At 49.1% G+C, this 20,892-nt stretch overlaps 1 protein-coding gene across 1 annotated transcript in view; it reads right to left on the reverse strand.

Moving 5' to 3' along the window:
- Window positions 1–20,892, reverse strand: part of PSMB8 (proteasome 20S subunit beta 8) — a 41,968-nt gene that overhangs the window by 11,521 nt on the left and 9,555 nt on the right. Inside the window, exons 2-4 of the mRNA XM_085614571.1 lie at window positions 17,059–17,203; window positions 9,161–9,272; window positions 6,701–6,830 (exon numbers count right to left, since the gene is read on the reverse strand). Of these exons, the coding sequence (XP_085470697.1) occupies window positions 6,701–6,830; window positions 9,161–9,272; window positions 17,059–17,203 (387 nt within the window). The remainder of the gene's footprint in view (window positions 1–6,700; window positions 6,831–9,160; window positions 9,273–17,058; window positions 17,204–20,892) is intronic.

Consider the following 20,892-nt stretch of genomic DNA (forward strand, 5'->3'; position numbering starts at 1 on the left):
TGGAAGAGGGTCTAAGAACGGCCGGCCTTTGGACAGGTTGATGGTGTTCCACCACTTCAGTGAACGAAGTGAACGGCTGTCCACCAACACCAGATCGGTAAGTTGTCCGTGAGCCTGGTTCCACTGTTGTGCTAGACATTCCTGTAAGGGAAGCATTTGAAGGCGTGCATGGGGTACTATGGAGATGCATGACGCCATCATGCCTAAGAGTTGCATAAACACTCTTGCTGGAAGAGAGTGTTGGGTTTGAAATTTTTTGATGAGATTTTGTATGTTGGCTATTCTGGCTGTGTTGGGATAAGCTATGGCCTTGGATGTATCTATGGTGGCTCCCAGGTATTGACGTACGTGGGAGGGTTGCAGTTGAGATTTGGGATAATTGATGGTAAATCCCAAGTTGTGTAGGGTTTGAATAGTGTGATGAGTGTGGAGAACGCATTTGTGGAGAGTATTGGCTTTTATGAGCCAATCGTCCAGATAGGGGAAGACATGAATTTGTTGTCTCCTGAGATATGCTGCTACCACTGCCAAGCATTTGGTGAATACCCTGGGTGCGGTTGTTACTTCGAATGGGAGAACGGTAAACTGATAGTGCTGACCGTCTACCACAAATCGTAGATACTTCCTGTGCGCGGGATGCATAGGGATGTGAAAATATGCGTCCTTGAGGTCTAATGTGGCAAGGAAGTCGCCTTGTTGAAGTAATGGAAGGACTTGCTGGAGAGTGATCATGTGGAAGTGATCTGATTGTATATACTGGTTTAGTAGTCTGAGGTCCAGTATGGGTCGTAAGGTCTTGTCCTTTTTGGGAATGAGGAAGTATAGAGAATATACTCCTGTGCCCTGATGTTGGAGTGGAACTGGTTCTATTGCGTGTTTTTGAAGCAAAGACCGAATTTCCTGTTGGAGGAGCGTGAGGTGGTGAGACGACATGGGACGGTGTTTGGGTGGTATGTTAGGGGGGGTGTTTATGAGTTCGAGGCAGTAGCCAAACTGGATAATTTGTCTGACCCACCTGTCTGTTGTGATGGAATTCCAGACAGGCAGGAACTGCTGGAGTCTTCCCCCGACAGGTGTGGAATGGTCTGGGGGGAGTGGGGGCAAGTCACTGTTTAGTGGCTGGAGAGGTGCGGGTGTTGGTGTTGCCCCGCCCTCGGCCCTTGGTATTGTTTCCCCTGTAACCTCCTCTAAAATATCCTCTGTTAGGGGATGTTTGGCCCGATGTTTTGAAGGTGGAAGAGGTGTCTGTTCCCACATTTTTGGAGGCTCCTCTATAAAAGGAGCGTCGAAAGGAGCCTCTAGGTTGAGGAGACTGTAATGCTCCCATTGATTTGGCAGTCTCATTATCCTTCTTCATCTTTTCTAATGCAGTGTCTACTGCGGGTCCAAATAGTTGCTCCTGATTAAAGAGGTGAGCAAGAATGGTTGTTTGTACTTCCGGCTTAAAGCCGGAAATACGGAGCCATGCGTGACGTCTAAGCAATACGCTTGTGTTGACTGCCCTAGAGGCGGTGTCCGCTGCATCTAATGCACATTTGATTGAGGCATTTGATATTAGTTTGCCCTCTTGGATGAGGTCATTGGCCTGTGATTTGTATTGATCAGGCAGGTGTTGCAAAAGGTCCTCTAGCTGATCATAATGAGCCCTATCATATTGAGCCAATAGGGCTTGTGTATTGGCAATACGCCAGTGGTTAGCAGCCTGTGCGGCAACCCTTTTGCCGGAAGCCTCCAAGAGCTTAGACTCTTTGTCTGGGGGCGGTGTGTCTCCAGTTGTTTGGGAGTTCGCCCGCTTTCTGGCATTTGAGACGACTAAAGAGTCTAAGGAGAGCTGCGCTTTGATGTACGCGGGATCCTGTGGGGCTGGTCTATATTTTTTTCTATCCAGGGGTTAAGAACCCTGGCCCTAACAGGGTCTTTAAAAACCTCAGTGGCGTGCTTTTTCACTCCTTTAATCATGGGCAGAATGTGAACGGTTTTTTGCGACTGCTCAAAGGTGTCAAGGAGAAAGTCTTCTTCAGGTGTGTCTGTGTGCATGGTGACGCCATGGAACAGTGCCGCCCTGTTTATAAGCTGACCAAACCCTAAATGGTCATCCGGAGGGGAGGGTTTGGAGGGGTATGGAGTGGGGTCAGGCACGTCAGGCATAGGGTAAGCCCAGTCATCTACGGGTGCTGTGTCCGGGAGTGTAAAGGGATCATTAGGATCAGTAGGATCATTAAGGAAATCCGGGTCTCCCCCTCCCCCTAAATCATCATCATCCTGTGGAGGTGGTGTATGAGAAGGAGATGGTAGAGGTGGGGGTGGGGGGGATGGGATAGGAGGTAATATAGGAGAGGAAGGACGTATGGGTGAAGTGGCACAGTCCTTCTTCTTTAGAGGAGCTGGAGGAGGTGCTGTGTCCAGCTTCCTTTTCTTGTATGGCACAGCTATGACATGTCCGGTTTTAGGATTGATGTAAATCCGTTTTTGCGTAGGATCTGGGCGAAAAAGTTCCTCAGTGTCCGAAGGTGGCTTTGGCGCCGACTTTTTGGGTTCCGATCTGGATTTTGGGAGATCGGCAGAGTCTTTGTGGACTTTTTTCGGCACCGAGGATGGGTTTGGTGCCGAAGAACTTTTCGGTGCCGGGGGAGATTTCGGTGCCGAAGAACCTTTCAGTGCCGGTGGAGACTTAGGTGCCGAAGAACGTTTCGGTGCTGGTGGAGCGGTGCCGGTGGAGACTTCGGTGCCGAGGAACGTTTTGGTGCCGATGGAGATTTCGGCCTCGGAGCCTGTTTCGGTGCCGAAGGTATTGTAGGCCCAATAATATGAGGTTTGCTCGAGCCCGAGCCACCTGCAGGCTTATTCTTCTTCGGAGCCGGGCCCGAGGGCGGGGCTTCTGAAGATGATTTTTGGTCGCAACTGGGCCCAGCTGGCAGAGTCTTGACCAATGTCTTTTTTGGTGGGGTTGGGGTAGGGGAGCTGGTACTCACACGCTGCCCCGGAGTGATGAGGTCATCAGAATCGTCGGCCTCGGACACGATCTGGAGGTCTTCGGAATCGTCGTCAGGGACATCCTGGGCAAAGATGTCGTCTGGTTCTGGAGCCGGTTTGGCCATGATATGGCGTTGAGCTCTTCGGTCCCGGATGGTTTTCTTCGAACGGAAGGCGGCGCAGGCTGGACAGCTGGATTCGTTGTGGTCCGGCGAGAGGCACATGTTACAGACCTCGTGGTGATCACTGTGGGGGAACTTTGCTCCACATTGGGGGCATTTTTTAAAGGGTGTCCTTTCCATGAGCCGCGTCCGGAGCCGGTCCGATGGGATTTCGTCGTCGAGTTGTAAATTTTGGAGAGTTGTTGTGATTGCTAGAAGTTTTCTGCTGGAGCGGAAAAAAGTTCATCCGAACCCAATGGCGGAAAAAAACAATCTGAGGATGGAGTGGATGCCCATGCGCACTGTTATCCAGAGGAGGAGTCACCTATCTCGTGACCAAAGGCTTCTTCCGAAGACAACAACAACCTGCAATCATCCGAGCCCAACACCAGTTGGCGATCTTATCCTAAGTGTGTGATCTGCAGCTCATATGCCTCGAACATCAATGATCACCAACTCTGTTCCCATCACTGGTCCAAGCCAAGATAAACAAACTCTTGGAGTCGACGTGTAGCCTCCCGGTCCATGGTTCTTCTTACAAAGGGGAGGTGGGAGAAGGAATTTGACACATTCACTTGTGTTGCCAGGTGTGTCTGTCCCATAGTTCGAGATACGTCACAAAGCCCATCATAGAAGACTACAGACCCAAGAGTTTCCAGAGATCTCCAACAACGCCAAACCTTTCTACAGAGGATAGCACTGGCCATGGGGACTTCTGTTATTTATATCACAGAGTATAAGACTATGAACCCAAGAGTTTCCGAAGATCTCCGACAATGCCAAACTTTCTTCAGAGGATAGCACTGGCCGTAGGGAGTTCTGTTATTTATATCACAGAGTATAAGACTATGAACCCAAGAGTTTCCGAAGATCTCCGACAACGCCAAACTTTCTTCAGAGGATAGCACTGGCCGTAGGGAGTTCTGTTATTTATATTACAGGGTACACGACTATAGATCCAAGAGTTTCCAAATATCTCCAACAATGCCACACCTTTCTTCAGAGGATAGCACTGGCCGTAGAGACCTCTGTTATGAAGAATGTCCAAAGAGTGCCAAACCTGTCGGTAGAGGATAGCCCTCACCAGAGGGACTTCTGTAATTTATATTACAGCGTATACGACTATAGATCCAAGAGTTTCCAAATATCTCCAACAACGCCACACCTTTCTTCAGAGGATAGCACTGGCCGTAGGGACTTCTGTTATTTATATTACAGCGTATAAGACTATAGATCCAAGAGTTTCCAAAGATCTCCGAGAATGCCAAATCTTTGGTCAGAGGATAGCACTGGCCATAGAGACTTCTGTTATTTATATTACAGGGTACACAACTATAGATCCAAGAGTTTCCAAAGATCTCCAACAACGCCAAACCTGTCTTCAGAGGAAAGCACTGGCCGTAGATACCTCTGTTATGAAGAATGTCCAAAGAATGCCAAACCTATCGGTAGAGGATAGCCCTCGCCAGAGGGACTTCTGTAATTTATATTACAGCGTATACGACTATAGATCCAAGAGTTTCCAAAGATCTATGACAACGCCAAATCTTTCTTCAGAGGATAGCACTGGCCGTAGAGACCTCTGTCATTTATATTACAGCGTATAAGACTCAAGATCTAAGATATTGCAAAGATCACAGAGAATGCCAAATCTTTTATCGGAGGATAGCACTGGCCGTAGAGACCTCTGTTATTTATATTATAGAATATAAGACTATGAACCCAAGAGTTTCCAAAGATCTCCGACAACGCCAAACCTTTCTTCAGAGGATAGCACTGGCCATAGGGACTTCTGTTATTTATTTTACAGTGTATAAGACTATAGATTCAAGAGATTCCAAAGATCCCCGACAGTACAAAAATCTTTCTTCAGACGATAGCACTGGCCGTAGAGACCTCTGTCATTTATATTACAGCGTAGAAGACTCAAGATCCAAGAGTTTCCAAATATCTCCGACAACGCCACACCTTTCTTCAGAGGATAGCACTGGCCGTAGGGACTTCTGTTATTTATATTACAGCGTATAAGACTATAGATCCAAGAGTTTCCAAAGATCTCAGAGAATGCCAAATCTTTGGTCAGACGACAGCGCTGGCTGTAGGGACCACCGATATTTATATTACAGCGTACACGACTATAGATCCAAGAGTTTCCAAAGATCTCTGACAATGCCAAACCTGTCTTCAGAGGATAGCACTGGCCGTAAGGACTTCTGTTATTTATATTACAGCGTACAAGACTATAGATCCAAGAGTTTTTAAAGATCTACGACAACAACTAACCTTTCTGTAGAGGATAGCACTAGACGTAGTGAGTCCTGCTATTTATATTACAGCGTATATGACTATAGATCCAAGAGCTTCAAAGATCTCTGACAATGCCAGACCTGTCTTCAGAGGATAGCACTGGCCATAGGGACTTCTGTTATTTAAATTACTGCTCATAAGACTATAGATCCAAGAGTTTCCAAAGATCTACGACAACGCCAAACTTTTCTTCAGAGGATATCACTGGCCGTAGAGGCTACTGTTATTTAAATTACAGCGCATAAGATTATAGATCCAGGAGTTTCCAAAGATCTCCGACAACGCCAAACTTTCTTCTGAGGATAGCACTGGCCGTAGTGGGTTCTGGTATTTATATTACAGTGTATACGACTATAGATCCAAGAGTTTCCAAAGATCTCCAATAACGTCACACCTTTCTTCAGAGGATAGCACTGGCCGTAGGGAGTTCTGTTTTTTATATTACAGTGTATAAGACTATAGATATAAGAGTTTCCAAAGATCTTCGACAACGCCAAATCTTTCTTCACAAAATATGACAGGCCGTAGATACCCCTGTGTCCCACCAGTGTCAGCCATCTTCCTAATGGAAAATTACCCAGAGTGCACTGAGGTGTTGGTGTAAAAATAAAATAAAACACAATAGACTGATTAGCAACTGAATAATCCAGTACCAACAAAATCAGGGCCCTATTCACAAAGGTAAAGTTAGACCAAAAGTCTAACTTAGACCAAAAGTCCAAGTTTACCACTTTTCAGTATTCACAAAGGTAATGTTAGAACAAAAGTCTAAGTTTACTACTTTTCAGTATTCACCAAGGTAAGTTACAACTAGTAACTTTACTAGTAGTAGTTCTAAGTTTACTAGTAGTAAAAGTATTAAACTTAGACTTAAGTAGTAAACTTAGGCTTAAGTCGAAATTTACTCATTTTTGGCATTCACAAAAGTAAGTTGCTATTAGGAACTTTACTATTCTTAATTCTACTAGTAGTAACTATAATACAAGTAACTTTACTACTAGTAAGTTTACCAGTATTAAAATGTTACTAGTAGTAACTTACCTATGTGAATACCCAAAACTTAGACTTTTAGGTGCTGTATGTAATGCCAGATTCTAAGACGCTTGACAGAAATAAAACTTGACTGGCTGATATTTTTAACTTTCTTCATAGGCCTGCAGTCCACTGTCAAGTTCCTTGCCAGAAGCTTCCACTCTTCATTGGCTCTCTGCCTAGAGTGTCCCTGTCCTTCTCATGGTGGGGCTGTGTCCACCACTCACCTTTTGGTCCCAGCCGCAGATCATGCTGCCTATAGACAGTCCCATGCCCCGGTATTCACACATCATGTTGGAGAGCAGCTTGGACGCGGCGGAGACCGAGATCCTCTCCTTGTTCCTCAGTCGGTAGAGCCTGAGACAAGAGAGGGGAAACAACTGGTAAGGGTGGAGTGGCAGGACAGCTTGAAAACATGGCAGATGTTACAGTCTAGTGCAGATGGCACAAGGTGCCTGAGGCACTCAGTGCCTGATATAATTTACATTTATATTCATATACAAACTCAGGGTCTCGGGACACTCTACACCAATGCTTATTCAAAGTCAACTTGAAAACATCATAGTTTTTTTCCAAGGGTAAATGACAGCTCAAGAGTAAGTCAAAATTTGCGTGTGCATCCTGTGATGGAGCGATTTCAGATACACTGTATCTATAGTGCTGTGCGACCAAGGTTTGTACGGGGTTGGCTATTTTGTTACTCAAGATTGAAGAGCATTTTGCTCGATTGAGGTCACTAGACAGACAGCACTGTCCTGAAGAAGCCCGCGACTCTACTCCACTTTGGTCGAAACGTCGGCTTACTCTTTGGGCTGTCATCTACCCTTGAGTCAAAAGAGTGATGTTTTCAAGCTGCACTGAGACTTTCTGCACCTTGTGCCGTCTGCACCAGGCTGGAGAAAGTGCTGTTCAAGTCTTTAGAGTCAAGGATCATGGTAGATATTTCACCGTTCTGAGGGATAGGGATAATGACAGTATAGAGTGAGTTTTAGGGTCTGAAGAATGTACAGAGTGCAAACATTATTGGATAACTCTGTGGGGTCAGAGGTTATAGGATGAGGAGTGCTGAACTTATCAACATGCCTAGAGATCTGTGGTTGAGGAGGTACTGGAAGGTGCTCGGACCCAGGAGTCATGGTCAATAAAATGACCTGGCAGTTCTCTCTGACCAGTGTTTATGGGCTAAACACAATATTTGACAACTCAATGGGGTCCAAGCTCATGAGCTTTAAGAGCGATTGGGTAACTCAATAGGGTCAGAAGTCGAGGACTTGGAGATCCATTGGAAAACTCAATGGGGTCAGCAGTAATTAACTGGAAATGATACTGGACAACTCAATCGGGTCAAAGGCCAAGGGTCGGAAGGGGTATTGGACAACTCAATAGGGTCAAAGGTCATTGATGAAGAAGTATGGGAGTTCCATTAGCTAAATATCATATGGTTTTGAAGATGTAATCAAGAATTGTCTAGGGGCAGAGGTAATGGGCTGGACCATATACTTTGCTCCCCTGTGGGTTCAGATGTCATGGACAGTAAAAGATGGTGGATCGCTGTGTGGGGACATAGATGATGGGTTTGAAATGATATTGGACAACTCAATGGGCTCAGAGGTCTGGGGGCGAACTTAGATAGTTCTGAAGGACTTGAAGACATGAGCTAGAGAAGGTAGTGGACAGTGATTGTGCTTGAAGGGTTATGGGAACAGATGGCAGGGTAGGGATCATGGGATAAAACAGGTATTGCAAAGCTCTGTGCAGGCAGAAGTTATAGGCTACAAAATTTAGTGGGCACTGATTAAGGTCAGAGATCATGGACTGTTGGAGTATAGGGAAGTTCTGTGGGGTCAAAGGGCACGGGCAGGAGTGGTACAAACAGTGTTAAAACGCCAGAATGTAAGAGGTTTTGGAGGTCTGTAGTGATAAAAAGTATAGTTATATAAAACTGAGCCATATATGTAGGTCATTAATAATTGAAATTATGAAATAATCATTTGAGCTTGTTAAACAATTGTTATTGGAACGATTATATTTTTACTTCTTTTTGAACATTTGGAAACAATGAAAACTTTATTTTAATGCACTGGTATTACAGCTAAAGGGTTTACATAAGTGTCAGAGTAAGGGATGCGCTTTAAATGATGTATTACGCATAACGGTTAGAAGGAAAATAAATGACGAAGCTAGGATTGGGGCAGGGCTGGGATTCAGAATTAGGGTGTGAACTGGGCTAGGTGAGGCTTAGGGTCGGGACCCGAATAAGGTTTGATTAAAAAACTGTGTAAGAGTTAGGGTAAAATGTGAGGTTTGGGCTAAGGTTGGCTTTAGGGTCAGGGTAAGGTATAATGTGTAGTCAATTACCCGTCAGAGGTAAATTTAGACTTTTTTACCACTAAATTTGACTATTTCTAATGCAACTAAATGGAAATCACAACACTTCTATTGGAACATTTGTAGCTCTCCATTTTTTAATCCTGCATTTGTGCATGGGTCTTTATTACAAACAATGTTTTGGACAGTTTTATGACTCAAGAAGCTGTAGACTAGAAGTAGTAAAGGGCATTTATTTGATCAGAAAGCTCACAGACTAAATATTGGAATAGTTCTGTAAGTCAGGGGTCAAAGCCTAAATTAGCCAACAGTTTTGGCGTCAGAGGTGTCCATGGTCCCAGACCAGCCCCAAATCTTACCTGCATTCCTTGGCAAGCACGCGCTCCCAGAACTGGCAGTCGGCGGCGCTCCCAGACATGGTGCCCAGCAAGTAGGGGTTAATCTCGATCACCTTGTTAAAGTGTATGGTGCCTGCAAAGGAGAGAAACAAGACAGCCAGTGAGCAGATGAGAGGGACTAGTGCTCAAGTGAGAGAAGCAAGACTGCAGAGAGCAGAAACAGGCAAGCAGGTGGAAGAAACAAGAGAGCATATGATAGAAACAAGATGGCAGACAGCAGAAACAAGCAAGCAGGTGGAAGAAACAATAAAGCATATGATAGAAACAAGATGGCAGACAGCAGAAACAAACAAGCAGGTTGAAGAAACAAGAGAGCGTGTGATAGAAACAAGAAGGTAGAGAGCAGAAACAGGCAAGCAGATAGAAGAAACGAGAGCATGTGGGAGAAACGAGACAGCAGAAACAGACAAGCAGGTGGTAGAAGCATGAGAGCATGTAGGAGAAATAAAGGGGTAGATAAAAAGAGACAGTAGACAGGTGGCTAGGCATGTGAGACAAGACAGTAGGCATTGTAAGCAAGAGAGTAGGTGAGAGATACAAGAGAAAAGACTAGCGAAACATGAGATCAGGCAAAAGAGACAGAAAACAAGAGAGCAGATGAGACAGGAGCACACCTGGCAAAGGTTCAGGTGGCAGAGACAAGATGGCAGATGGTAGAGTAAAGAACGATGGCAGGACAAACAAGACAGCAGATGAGAGAAATAAGAGCATTGATGTCCAGAGCTCCTGAGCCCATCCCAGGGTGTGGCTACCAAGGGAGCTACACGCCCTGGGAAAACCGGTTCGGCAACTGGATTCCCCTTCCATGTCCCTAGTAACAGCCTGTCTGCCGAAACAATACAGCAGTCCCTCTCCCGACTGTTGCCCATTTGCCCTTCAGAGGCGGCTTCTCCTTTGAAGGTAACCTTTTCGGCCAAGACCTGTGTGCCTTCTTGCGGGAGGGAGGTGTGTAACACTTCTCTTCTGTGTAGGCTTCTATCGTGTCCTTTCCTGGGAGTTGTAAGCACGCCTCTCCAGAAGGGCAGAAAATTGTCTGGAGGATAGACCCCAAAGTACAACTGTACCCGGGAAACTAAAGTGATAGCTTCTTAAGTTGCACTTTGCCCACCAGTGACATTACTTTCAACTTCACCATGAATTCAGATTTAATGCACTGATTATTTTGATACCTGACAGTACCAACCTTAGTGGTCCCATTCAGAAGTTAGCAGGACTGGGGTGCCAGCCTGTAACCCTGTACTTGCCAATGAGGCTACTAGCCTTTCCACAGTAAAAACAACAATTTAGGGTTTTTACTGAGGGAACATGTAAAAGTACATGTTAAACTTTTTAATATACATCACCCTGCCTTGCTACCTGCCTCAGGGCTCCATAGGCCTACCTAGGGGAGACTTAAATATATCAAGAAGGCAAAGATTGGGCGTTACCATTATCTTGAATGGCAGAGTCGGGTTAGCAGTTTAAACCTGCTCCTCCAGTCTGAGATGTTTACCCTGTTGGACCTGTGGTGGCACAACCAGTGCTGCAGTCCACAGGAGACACTTCAACTTACAGGCTTTGAGTACCCCTGGTACCATATACTAGGGACTTACAAGTAAGTGAGGTTATATCAATAGGGGACAAGCCTATTAAACGTGCACCATTTTAAGGGTCAGAGCACAAGCACAGAGTCATTATTAGCAGGGTTCAAGGCATTTCAACACCAGTACCAGTACCCAGTGGTCAAAATGGAGGCAAAACATGGGGAGAAACCTGCAAAAAGCCTCTGTCATTGCACATGTAAAGAGCACACTGAGAGCACGGAAAGCACACAGATGCAGAGAATGCTTCTGAAGTAAGAACAGTGCAAGGAGGGTCCCAAGGGAGAACAAAGATATAAGGCGCAAACAGATGGTGTGGAGAACAGATTGTGGGAATGGAGATACCACCAAGTGCACGATGAGTGCACAGTGTGCGCGGAGAGTGCACTAAAGGCATGGTGAGTGCACAGAGGATACGGTGAGTGCACAGAGGACAAGGTAAGTGCACTAAGTGCACAGTGAGTCACAGAGGGCACAGTGAGTGCACAGAGGATAAGGTGAGAGAACAGAGGACACGGTGAGTACACATAGGGCAGAGTGAGTGCACTAAGTGCACAGTAAGTGCAGAGAGGGCGCGGTGAGTGCACAGAGGGTGCGGAGAATGCACTAAAGGCACGGTGAGTGAACAGAGGATAAGGTGAGTGCACAGAGGACAAGGTGAGTGCACTAAGTGCACAGTGAGTACACAGAGGGTGCAGTGAGTTGACAGAGGGCACGGTGAGTGCACAGAGGATAAGGTGAGAGAACAGAGGACACGGTGAGTACACAGAAGGCAGAGTGAGTGCACTAAGTGCACAATAAGTGCACAGTGAGTGCACAGAGGGCCCTATGAGTGCACAGAGGGCCCTATGAGTGCACAGATGGCACAGTGAGTGCACAGACAACACAGTGAGTTCACAGAGGGCATGATGAGTGGAAAGAGGGCACAGTGAGAACACAGACAGTGGGCATGGTGAGTAGAAAGGGGCACAGTGAGTGGAAAGAGGGCATGGTAAGTGGACAGAGGGTATGGGGAGTGCAAAACCGAATACTAAAGATACAGAGAAGTGTTTGTGGAGCACACTTTTTTCATGCTGAGTAAGTTAAGTTAAGAAACAAATCCCAGAAACAGATGTCAGATCAGAGACAGGAGCAGCAATACCAGGGTGAGCTCTCTAATGTGCAACCTGAGGTGTAGCTCTGCTGTCCAAAGGCTGAGCCTGTGATCTGTGCGACCTGAGGAGTAGCTCTGCTGCCTGAAAGCTGAGGCTAAGATCTGTGACCGGAGGTGTGGCTCTGCTGCCTGAATTCTGAGCCTATGACCTGAGGAGTGGTTTTGCTGTCTCAGAGCTGATCTTGTGACTTGAGGTGTACCTCCACTGTCTGAAAGCTTTCCCTGTGTTCTGTGGCTTCTGAGGTGTAGCTCGGCTGTCTGAGGGCCATGACTGTGATCAGTGTGTCCAGATGTGTGGCTCTGCTGTCTGAGAGCCGATCCTGTGATCTGAGACACGAGGCGAGCTCTGCTGCCTGAGAGCCGAGCCTGTGATCTCTGACCTGAGGTGTGGCTCTGCTGTCTGACAGCTGAGCCTCTGACCTGAGGTGTGGCTCTGCTGTCTGAGAGCTGAGCCTGTGATCTCTGACCTGAGGTGTGGCTCTGCAGTCTGACAGCTGAGCCTGTGACTTGAGGTGTGGCTCTGCTGTCTGAGAGCCGAGACTGTGATCTGTGACCTGAGGTGTGGCTCTGCTGTCTGAGAGCCGAGACTGTGATTTGTGACCTGAGGTGTGGCCCTGCTGTCTGAGAGCCGAGTCTGTGATCTGTAATCTCAGGTTTGGCTCTGCTGTCTGAGAACCGAGCCTGTGATCTGTGATCTGAGGTGTTGATCTGCTGTCTGAGAGCCAAGCCTGTGATCTCTGACCTGAGGTGTGGCTCTGCTGTCTGACAGCTGAGCCTGTGACTTGAGGTGTGGCTCTGCTGTCTGAGAGCCGAGACTGTGATCTGTGACCTGAGGTGTGGCTCTGCTGTCTGAGAGCCGAGACTGTGATTTGTGACCTGAGGTGTGGCCCTGCTGTCTGAGAGCCGAGTCTGTGATCTGTAATCTCAGGTTTGGCTCTGCTGTCTGAGAACCGAGCCTGTGATCTGTGATCTGAGGTGTTGATCTGCTGTCTGAGAGCCAAGCCTGTGATCTGTGACCTGAGGTGTGGCTCTGCTGTCTGAGAGCCGAGCCTGTGACCTGAGGTGTGACTCAGCTGTCTGAGGACCGATCCTCTGATCTGTGTCCTGAGGTGTGGCTCTTCTGTCTGAGAGCCAAGCCTGTGATCTGAGGTGTGGCTGCGCTGTATTACGGGCCGAGCCTGTAATCTGTGATCTGAGGTATGTTTCTGCTGTCTGAGAGCCGAGCCTGTGATCTGTGACCTGAGGTGTGGCTCTGCTGTCTGAGAGCCGAGTCTGTGATCTGAGTGACCTGAGGTGTGGTTCTGCTGTCTGAGAGCCGAGCCTGTGATCTGAGGTGTGGCTCTGCTGTCTGAGAGCCGAGACTGTGATCTGTGACCTGTGACCTGAGGTGTGGCTCTGCTGCCTGAGAGCCGAGCCTGTGATCTGTGACCTGAGGTGTGGCTCTGCTGTCTGAGAGCTGAGCCTGTGAATTGTGACCTGGGGTGTGGCTCTGCTGTCTAAGGGCCGAGCCTATGATCTGTGACCTGAGGTGTTGCTCTGCTGTATTACGAGCCAAACCTGTAGTCTGTGATCTGAGGTGTGGCTAAGATGTCTGAGAGCTGAGTCTGTGATCTGTGGTCTTAGGTGTGGCTCTGCTGCCTGAGAGCTGACCCTGTGATCTGTGGTCTGAGGTGTGGCTCTGCTGTCTGAGGGCCGAACATGTGATCTGTGACCTGAGGTGTGGCTCTGCTGTATTACGAGCCAAGCCTGTAGTCTGTGATCTGAGGTGTGGCTAAGCTGTCTGAGAGCTGAGCCTTTGATCTGTGGTCTTAGGTGTGGCTCTGCTGTGTGAGAGTCGAGTCTGTGATCTGTGACACCTGAGGTGTGGTTCTGCTGTGTGAGAGTCGAGTCTGTGATCTGTGACACCTGAGGTGTGGTTCTGCTGTCTGAGGGCCAAGTCTGTGATCTGTGTGACCGGAGGTGTGGCTCTGCTGTCTGAGAGCTGAGCTTGTGATCTGTGACCTGCGGTGTGGCTCTGCTGTGTGAGAGCCGAGCTTGTGATCTGTGACCTAAGGTGTGGCTCTGCTGTCTGGGAGCCGAGCCTGTGATCTGTGACACCTGAGGTGTGGCTCTGTTGTCTGAGGGCCAGGCCTGTGATCTGTGTGTCCTGAGGCGTGGCTCTGCTGTCTGAGGGCCAAGCCTGTGATCTGTGACCTGAAGTGTGGCTCTTCTGTATGAGGGCCGAGCCTGTGATCTGTGACTTGAGGTGTGACTCTGCTGTCTGAGGGCTGAGCCTGTGATCCGTGACCTGAGGTGTGTCTATGGTGTCTGAGAGCCGAGCCTTTGATCTGTGACCCGAAGTGTGGCTCTGCTGTCTGAGTGCTGAGCCTGTGATCTGTGGTTTGAGGTGTAGCTCTGCTGTCTGAGAGCCGAGCCTGTGATCTGTGACACCTGAGGTGTGGCTCTGCTGTCTGAGGGCCAAGTCTGTGATCTGTGTGAACGGAGGTGTGGCTCTGCTGTGTGAGAGCCGAGCCTGTGATCTGAGGTGTGGCTCTGCTGTCTGAGGGCCAAGCCTGTGATTTGTGACCTGAAGTGTGGCTCTTCTGTCTGAGTGCCGAGCCTCTGATCTGTGACTAGAGGTGTGGCTCTGCTGTCTGAGAGCTGAGCCTGTGATCTGCGACCTGAGGTGTGGCTCTGCTGTCTGAGAGCTGAGCCTGTGATCTGAGGCGTGGCTCTGCTGTCTGAGGGCCAAGCCTGTGATCTGTGACTTGTGGTGTGGCTCTGTTGTATTACGAGCCGAGCCTGTGTTCTGTGACCTGTGGTGTGGCTCTGCTGTGTGAAAGCCGAGCTTGTGATCTGTGACCCGAGTAGTGGCTCTGCTGTGTGAGAGCCGAGCCTGTGATCTGTGACCTGAGGTGTGGCTCTGCTGTCTGAGAGCCGAGACTGTGATCTGTGACCTGAGGTGTGGCTCTGCTGTCGGAGAGCCGAGCCTGTGATCTGTGACCTGAGGTGTGGCTCTGCTGTCTGAGAGCCGAGACTGTGATCTGTGACCTGAGGTGTGGCTCTGCTGTCTGAGAGCCGAGCCTGTGATCTGTGACCTGAAGTGTGGCTCTTTTGCCTGAGAGCTGAGCCTGTGATCTGTGGTCTTAGGTGTGGCTCTGCTGTCTGAGAGCTGAGCCTGTGATCTGAGGTGTGGCTCTGCTGTCTGAGGGCCGAACCTGTGATCTGTGTCCTGGGGTGTGGCTCTGTTGTCTGAAGGCCAAGCCTGTGATATGGGTGTCCAGAGGTGTTACTGTTCTGTCTGAGAGCCGAGCCTGTGATCTGTGACTTGAGGTGTGGGTCTGCTGCCTGAGAGCCAAACCTGTGATCTGTGACACCTGAGGTGTGGCTCTGCTGTCTGAGAGCCGAGCCTGTGATCTGTGACCTAAGGTGTGGCTCTGCTGTCTGAGAGCTGAGCCTGTGATCTGTGACCTGAGGTGTGGCTTTGCAACTTGAGAGCCGAGCCTGTGATCTGTGGCCTGAGGTGTTACTCGCTGCCTGAGAGCTGAGCCTGTGACCTGTGACCTGAAGTGTGGTTCTGCTGTCTGAGGGCCAAGCCTGTGACCTGAAGTGTGGCTCTGCAGCCTGAGAACCGAGCCTGTGATCTGTGACCTGAGGTGTTACTCTGCTGCCTGAGAGCTGAGCCTGTGACCTGAAGTGTGGCTCTGCTGCCAGAGAGTTGAGCCTGTGACCTGAAGTGTGTCTCTGCTGTCTGAGAGCCAAGCCTGTGATCTGTGACCTGAAGTGTGGCTCTTTTGTCTGAGAGCCGAGCCAGTGACCTGAGGTGTGGCTCTGCTGTCGGAGAGCCGAGCCTGTGATCTGTGACCTGCGGTGTGTCTCTGCTGTCTGAGAGCGGAGCCTGTGATCTGTGACCTGAAGTGTGGCTCTGCTGTCTGAGGGCCGAGCCTGTGATCTGTGACCTGCGGTGTGGCTCTGCTGTCGGAGAGCCGAGCCTGTGATCTGTGACCTGCGGTGTGTCTCTGGTGACTGAGAGCGGAGCCTGTGATCTGTGACCTGAAGTGTGGCTCTGCTGTCTGAGGGCCGAGCCTGTGATCTGTGACCTGAGGTGTGGCTCTGCTGTCGGAGAGCCGAGCCTGTGATCTGTGACCTGCGGTGTGGCTCTGCTGTCTGAGAGCGGAGCCTGTGATCTGTGACCTGAAGTGTGGCTCTTCTGTCTGAGGGCCGAGCCTGTCATCTGTGTAACCTGCGATAGATGTGCCTCTGCTGTCTGACAGCTGAGGCTACAATCTGAGGTGTAAATCGGCTATCTTAGGGACGATTCTGTGATATGTATGACCTGAGATGTAGCTCTGCAGTCTTAGGGCTGACGGAGATGTCTGTGACCTAAGATGGGTGCAGCTCTTTTATATGAGGGACACTCCTATGATCTGTGTGCCTGAGATGTAGCTCTGCTGTTTGAAGGTGGCCTGTGATATTTGTGATCTGAGGTATAGCTCTGCTGTTTGGAGGCTGAGCCTGTAATCTATGGTTCCTGAACCTGTAAGATCTGTGTAAAATGAATTGTTGCTCTGCTGTCTGAGGGCTGAACCTGTGATCTCTGTGGCCTGAGGTTTATCTCTGCTGTCCAGCATCCTTTAAGATGGGTGTGGGTTGAATTGTAGGTCTGCTGTATGAGGGCTGAACCTGTGATCTCTGTGGCCTGAGATGTAGCTCTGCTGTCCAAGGCCTGAACCTTTAAGATGGGTGTGGGTTGAATTGTAGCTCTGCTGTCTGAGGGCTGAACCTGTGATCTCTGTGGCCTGAGGTGTAGCTCTGCTGTCCAGCATCCTTTAAGATGGATGTGGGTTGAATTGTAGGTCTGCTGTATGAGGGCTGAACCTGTGATCTCTGTGGCCTGAGATGTAGCTCTGCTGTCCAAGGCCTGAACCTTTAAGATGGGTGTGGGTTGAATTGTAGCTCTGCTGTCTGAGGGCTGAACCTGTGATCTCTGTGGCCTGAGGTGTGACTCTGCTGTCCAAGGCCTGCACACGTGAGCTCCTTGTGATCTGAGTGGTATCTCTGCTGTCTATGGCTTGAACCTGGGATCTGTCGGTGAGAATGGTAAACTGACTCCACCAGTCACCTTGTTCTTGTAAGAGATCACTCACTTATGTAACTCCCAGCGGACGCGCGGGAGTCCACAGCTACGATCACTCCGTGCTGGAACTTGAAGGCCAGGGTCGTCGTCCCATGCCAGAGCTCGATCTTTGCACCATTGTGGCCATGGGTGCACGACTGAAGGAAGCGGGCAGGCTGAAGAAAGACATACACACTATAAGTACTTGGTTAAGGAGTGAGTCAAGATGAAGGGGAAGGAGAGACAGTCAGTACATTCTAATGAAATCTTTTGTCTTTATTAAAATGTGTGAGCGTTAAAAACCTTGAGAATTTAAGCAAACGATACAGCATTTCCAACTTCTTCAGTGCCTAGAATAACAAAAATATACAGTAGCCATTAGAAATGTCATAAACTGGCATAGGAGGAATGTGTACACCATTTGTCCCATATTTTGCAATGTTTCCCTGGACATCCCATCGACTTATACACAAATGACTCTGCTTTGGCGCAGCAGTCCATTCCGAGTGCCCGTTCTGTCACGGAGGGAGCCATTTCTGAACTCCAGTGATGTGCAGCGTGCCACCACCAGTCGAAGTATTTGTAGACAACAGTAATAATGAGTTCTTTGCATAGAATACAGTTCGGCGAATTGCGCCAAAGCTTGCATACCGGTTCCCTCCCAGACATCTCCCTCCCTAGAGATCCCTATGGTGTCCCATGACCGGGAGTGCTCCAAATTCACTGTATATTTTAGCCAATTACCGCTCCATAGCGCTGTCTCCGCCGGAAGCACCCTGTGCCATTTAATCCACATCAGAGCCTGATGCCAGCTCGACAGGGATGCCTGGGGGCCAGAAGGAGATCTGGGTGCTTGTAGGGGTCTTACAAATCAAGTGCACAATGTTTCTCCAAAACCATTAGTTCTAGAGTTACTAGAGGGTCTGCATGGTCTGCGAACAACCAATCATTAAACAGGACAATATGGCTGGCCCAAGAATACAATTGGCATCTGCTATCCCCAGCCACCCCCCATCGTTTGGATTCAGTACACACGTGCGATATGCAATTCAAGAAGCCCCCCTGCCCCAGCTCGTTATTGTACTGCACTGTATTGCAGTATTTATATAGCGCTTACTACCCTTAGGTAGGGTTCTGAAGCACTTGACTACAATGATCGAACTTTACACAGTGTAGGGTGTGTGGACGGAAGGATGCTGTTTTTGTTTTGATCCTGTCTGGGAAGTGTTTTCATGTTATGCGTGATGACCACCGAGGTGCGGTTATCATATTATGGGACACAGCGCCTAGCAGTGTGGTGAATGATGAAGTGTGAAAGACAGAAGCGCTATATAAATGCAATTACAGAAATGTGATTTCCCATTTTCATTTCCACAGGAAAGTTTGCTCTGTAGTGAGAGACAAAATGTGCGAGGCATGTCATAAGGAAAATAAAGTGATGGGGTAATGGGAACCATTGAACCATTTAGAATAACCCCCCCCCCCCACCTGCTACACTGAGGGGGAGGCCCTGTAACATGCCCATGTCCTGGCATGCTCAGGTTCGCAGGGGGCGGTATCAAGGTTCCTTGCCCATCGCCTGGTGATTGCTGTGGGTCTTCCTAGATATTCAACGTGTTCCTCAGCCGCTCTCCTCATGTCTCTGTGCGTCTCCCGAAATGGTGTAAATGTAGATTTGCACCAGTTAAACTTTAAGCCACTAGCCTGCCTGTATACCTGGAGCCTGATGGCCACATTTGTAAGTATTTTACCCAGTTATTAAGCTCACATCAGGCAAAATGTACTGTGGTCTGGACGCTTCATCAAAAACACTGGCCGTGGTCTGGAGGTCAGATCTAAAGCATAGTGTGCTGTTCTGAAGTCAACATCTGGAGTCTTCTCCCTAGGTCTGGAGGCCACGTGAGGTGCACTGTGCCCAGGTCTGAAGGAGTACTCAGCGCAGGTCTGAAGTCCACCTCAAGAGTATTGGTTCAACGCTGGAGGTCACATCTAAAGCTTAGTGTACTGTTCTGAAGTAAACATCTGGAGTCTTGTCCCAAGGTCTGGACGACACCTCAGGAGTATTGTGCCCAGATGTGAAGGCTGCCTCAGAGGCACTGTTCCATGGTCTGGAGGAACCTCAGGAGTATTGTGCCCAGATGTGAAGGATGCCTCAGGACTACTGTTCCATGATCTGGAGGACACCTCAGGAGTATTGTGCCCAGATGTGAAGGTTGCCTCAGGAGTACTGTTCCATGGATTGGAGGACAGCTCAGGAGTATTGTGCCCGGATGTGAAGGATGCCTCAGGAGTACTATTCCATGGTCTGGAGGAACCTCAGGAGTATTGTGCCCAGATGTGGAGGCTGCCTCATGAGTACTGTTGCATGGTCTGGAGATACCTCAGGAGTATTGTGCCCAGATGTGAAGGCTGCCTCAGGAGTACTGTTCCATGGTCTGGAGGACACCTCAGGAGTTTTGTGCCCACATGTGAAGGATGCCTCAGGAGTACTGTTCCATGGTCTGGTGGACAACTCAGGAGTATTGTGCCCAGATGTGAAGGCTGCCTCAGGAATACTGTTCCATGTTCTGGAGGACACCTCAGGAGTATTGTGCCCAGATGTGAAGGATGCCTCAGGAGTACTGTTCCATGGTCTGAAAGAACCTCAGGAGTATTGTGCCCAGATGTGCATGCTGCCTCAGGGACACTGTTCCATGGTCTGGTAGACACCTCGGGTGTATTTTGCCCAGATGTGGAGGCTGCCTCAGGAGTACTGCTCCATGGTCTGGAGGACACCTCAGGAGTATTTTGCCCAGATGTGGAGGCTGCCTCAGGAGTACTGTTCCATGGTCAGGAGGACACTTCGGGAGTATTGTGCCCAGATGTGAAGGATGCCTCAGGAGTACTGTTCCATGGTCTGGAGGACACCCTTAGGAGTATTTTGCCCAGATGTGAAGGGTGCCTCAGGAGTACTGTTCCATGGTCTGCCAGACACCTCAGGAGTATTGTGCCCAGATATGGAGGCTGCCTCATGAGTACTGTTGCATGGTCTGGAGATACCTCAGGAGTATTGTGCCCAGGTGTGAAGGCTGCCTCAGGAGTACTGTTCCATGGTCTGGAGGACACCTCAGGAGTATTTTGCCCAGATGTGGAGGCTGCCTCAGGAGTACTGTTCCATGGTCTGGAGGACACTTCGGGAGTATTGTGCCCAGATGTGAAGGGTGCCTCAGGAGTACTGTTCCATGGTCTGGCAGACACCTCAGGAGTATTGTGCCCAGATATGGAGGCTGCCTCATGAGTACTGTTGCATGGTCTGGAGATACCTCAGAAGTATTGTGCCCAGGTGTGAAGGCTGCCTCAGGAGTACTGTTCCATGGTCTGGAGGACACCTCAGGAGTTTTGTGCCCAGATGTGAAGGCTGCCTCAGGAGTACTGTTCCATGGCCTGGTGGACAACTCAGGAGTATTGTGCCCAGATGTGAAGGCTGCCTCAGGAATACTGTTCCATGGTCTGAAAGAACCACAGGAGTATTGTGCCCAGATGCGCAGGCTGCCTCAGAGACACTGTTCCATGGTCTGGCAGACACCTCGGGTGTATTGTGCCCAGATGTGGAGGCTGCCTCCGGGGTACTGTTCCATGGTCTGGAGGACGCCTCAGGAGTATTTTGCCCAGATGTGAAGGCTGCCTCAGGAGAACTGTTCCATGGTCTGGAGGACACCTCAGGAGTATTTTGCCCAGATGTGAAGGCTGCCTCAGGAGAACTGTTCCATGGTCTGGAGGACAGCTCAGGAGTATTGTGCCCCGATGTGAAGGATGCCTCAGGAGTACTGTTCCATGGTCTGGAGGACACATCAGGAGTATTCTTCGGATCTGAGAACCACATCTG

This window comes from Triturus cristatus, chromosome 1_1 (assembly GCF_964204655.1).
Source record: "Triturus cristatus chromosome 1_1, aTriCri1.1, whole genome shotgun sequence".
NCBI classification, from domain to species: Eukaryota; Metazoa; Chordata; class Amphibia; order Caudata; family Salamandridae; genus Triturus; species Triturus cristatus.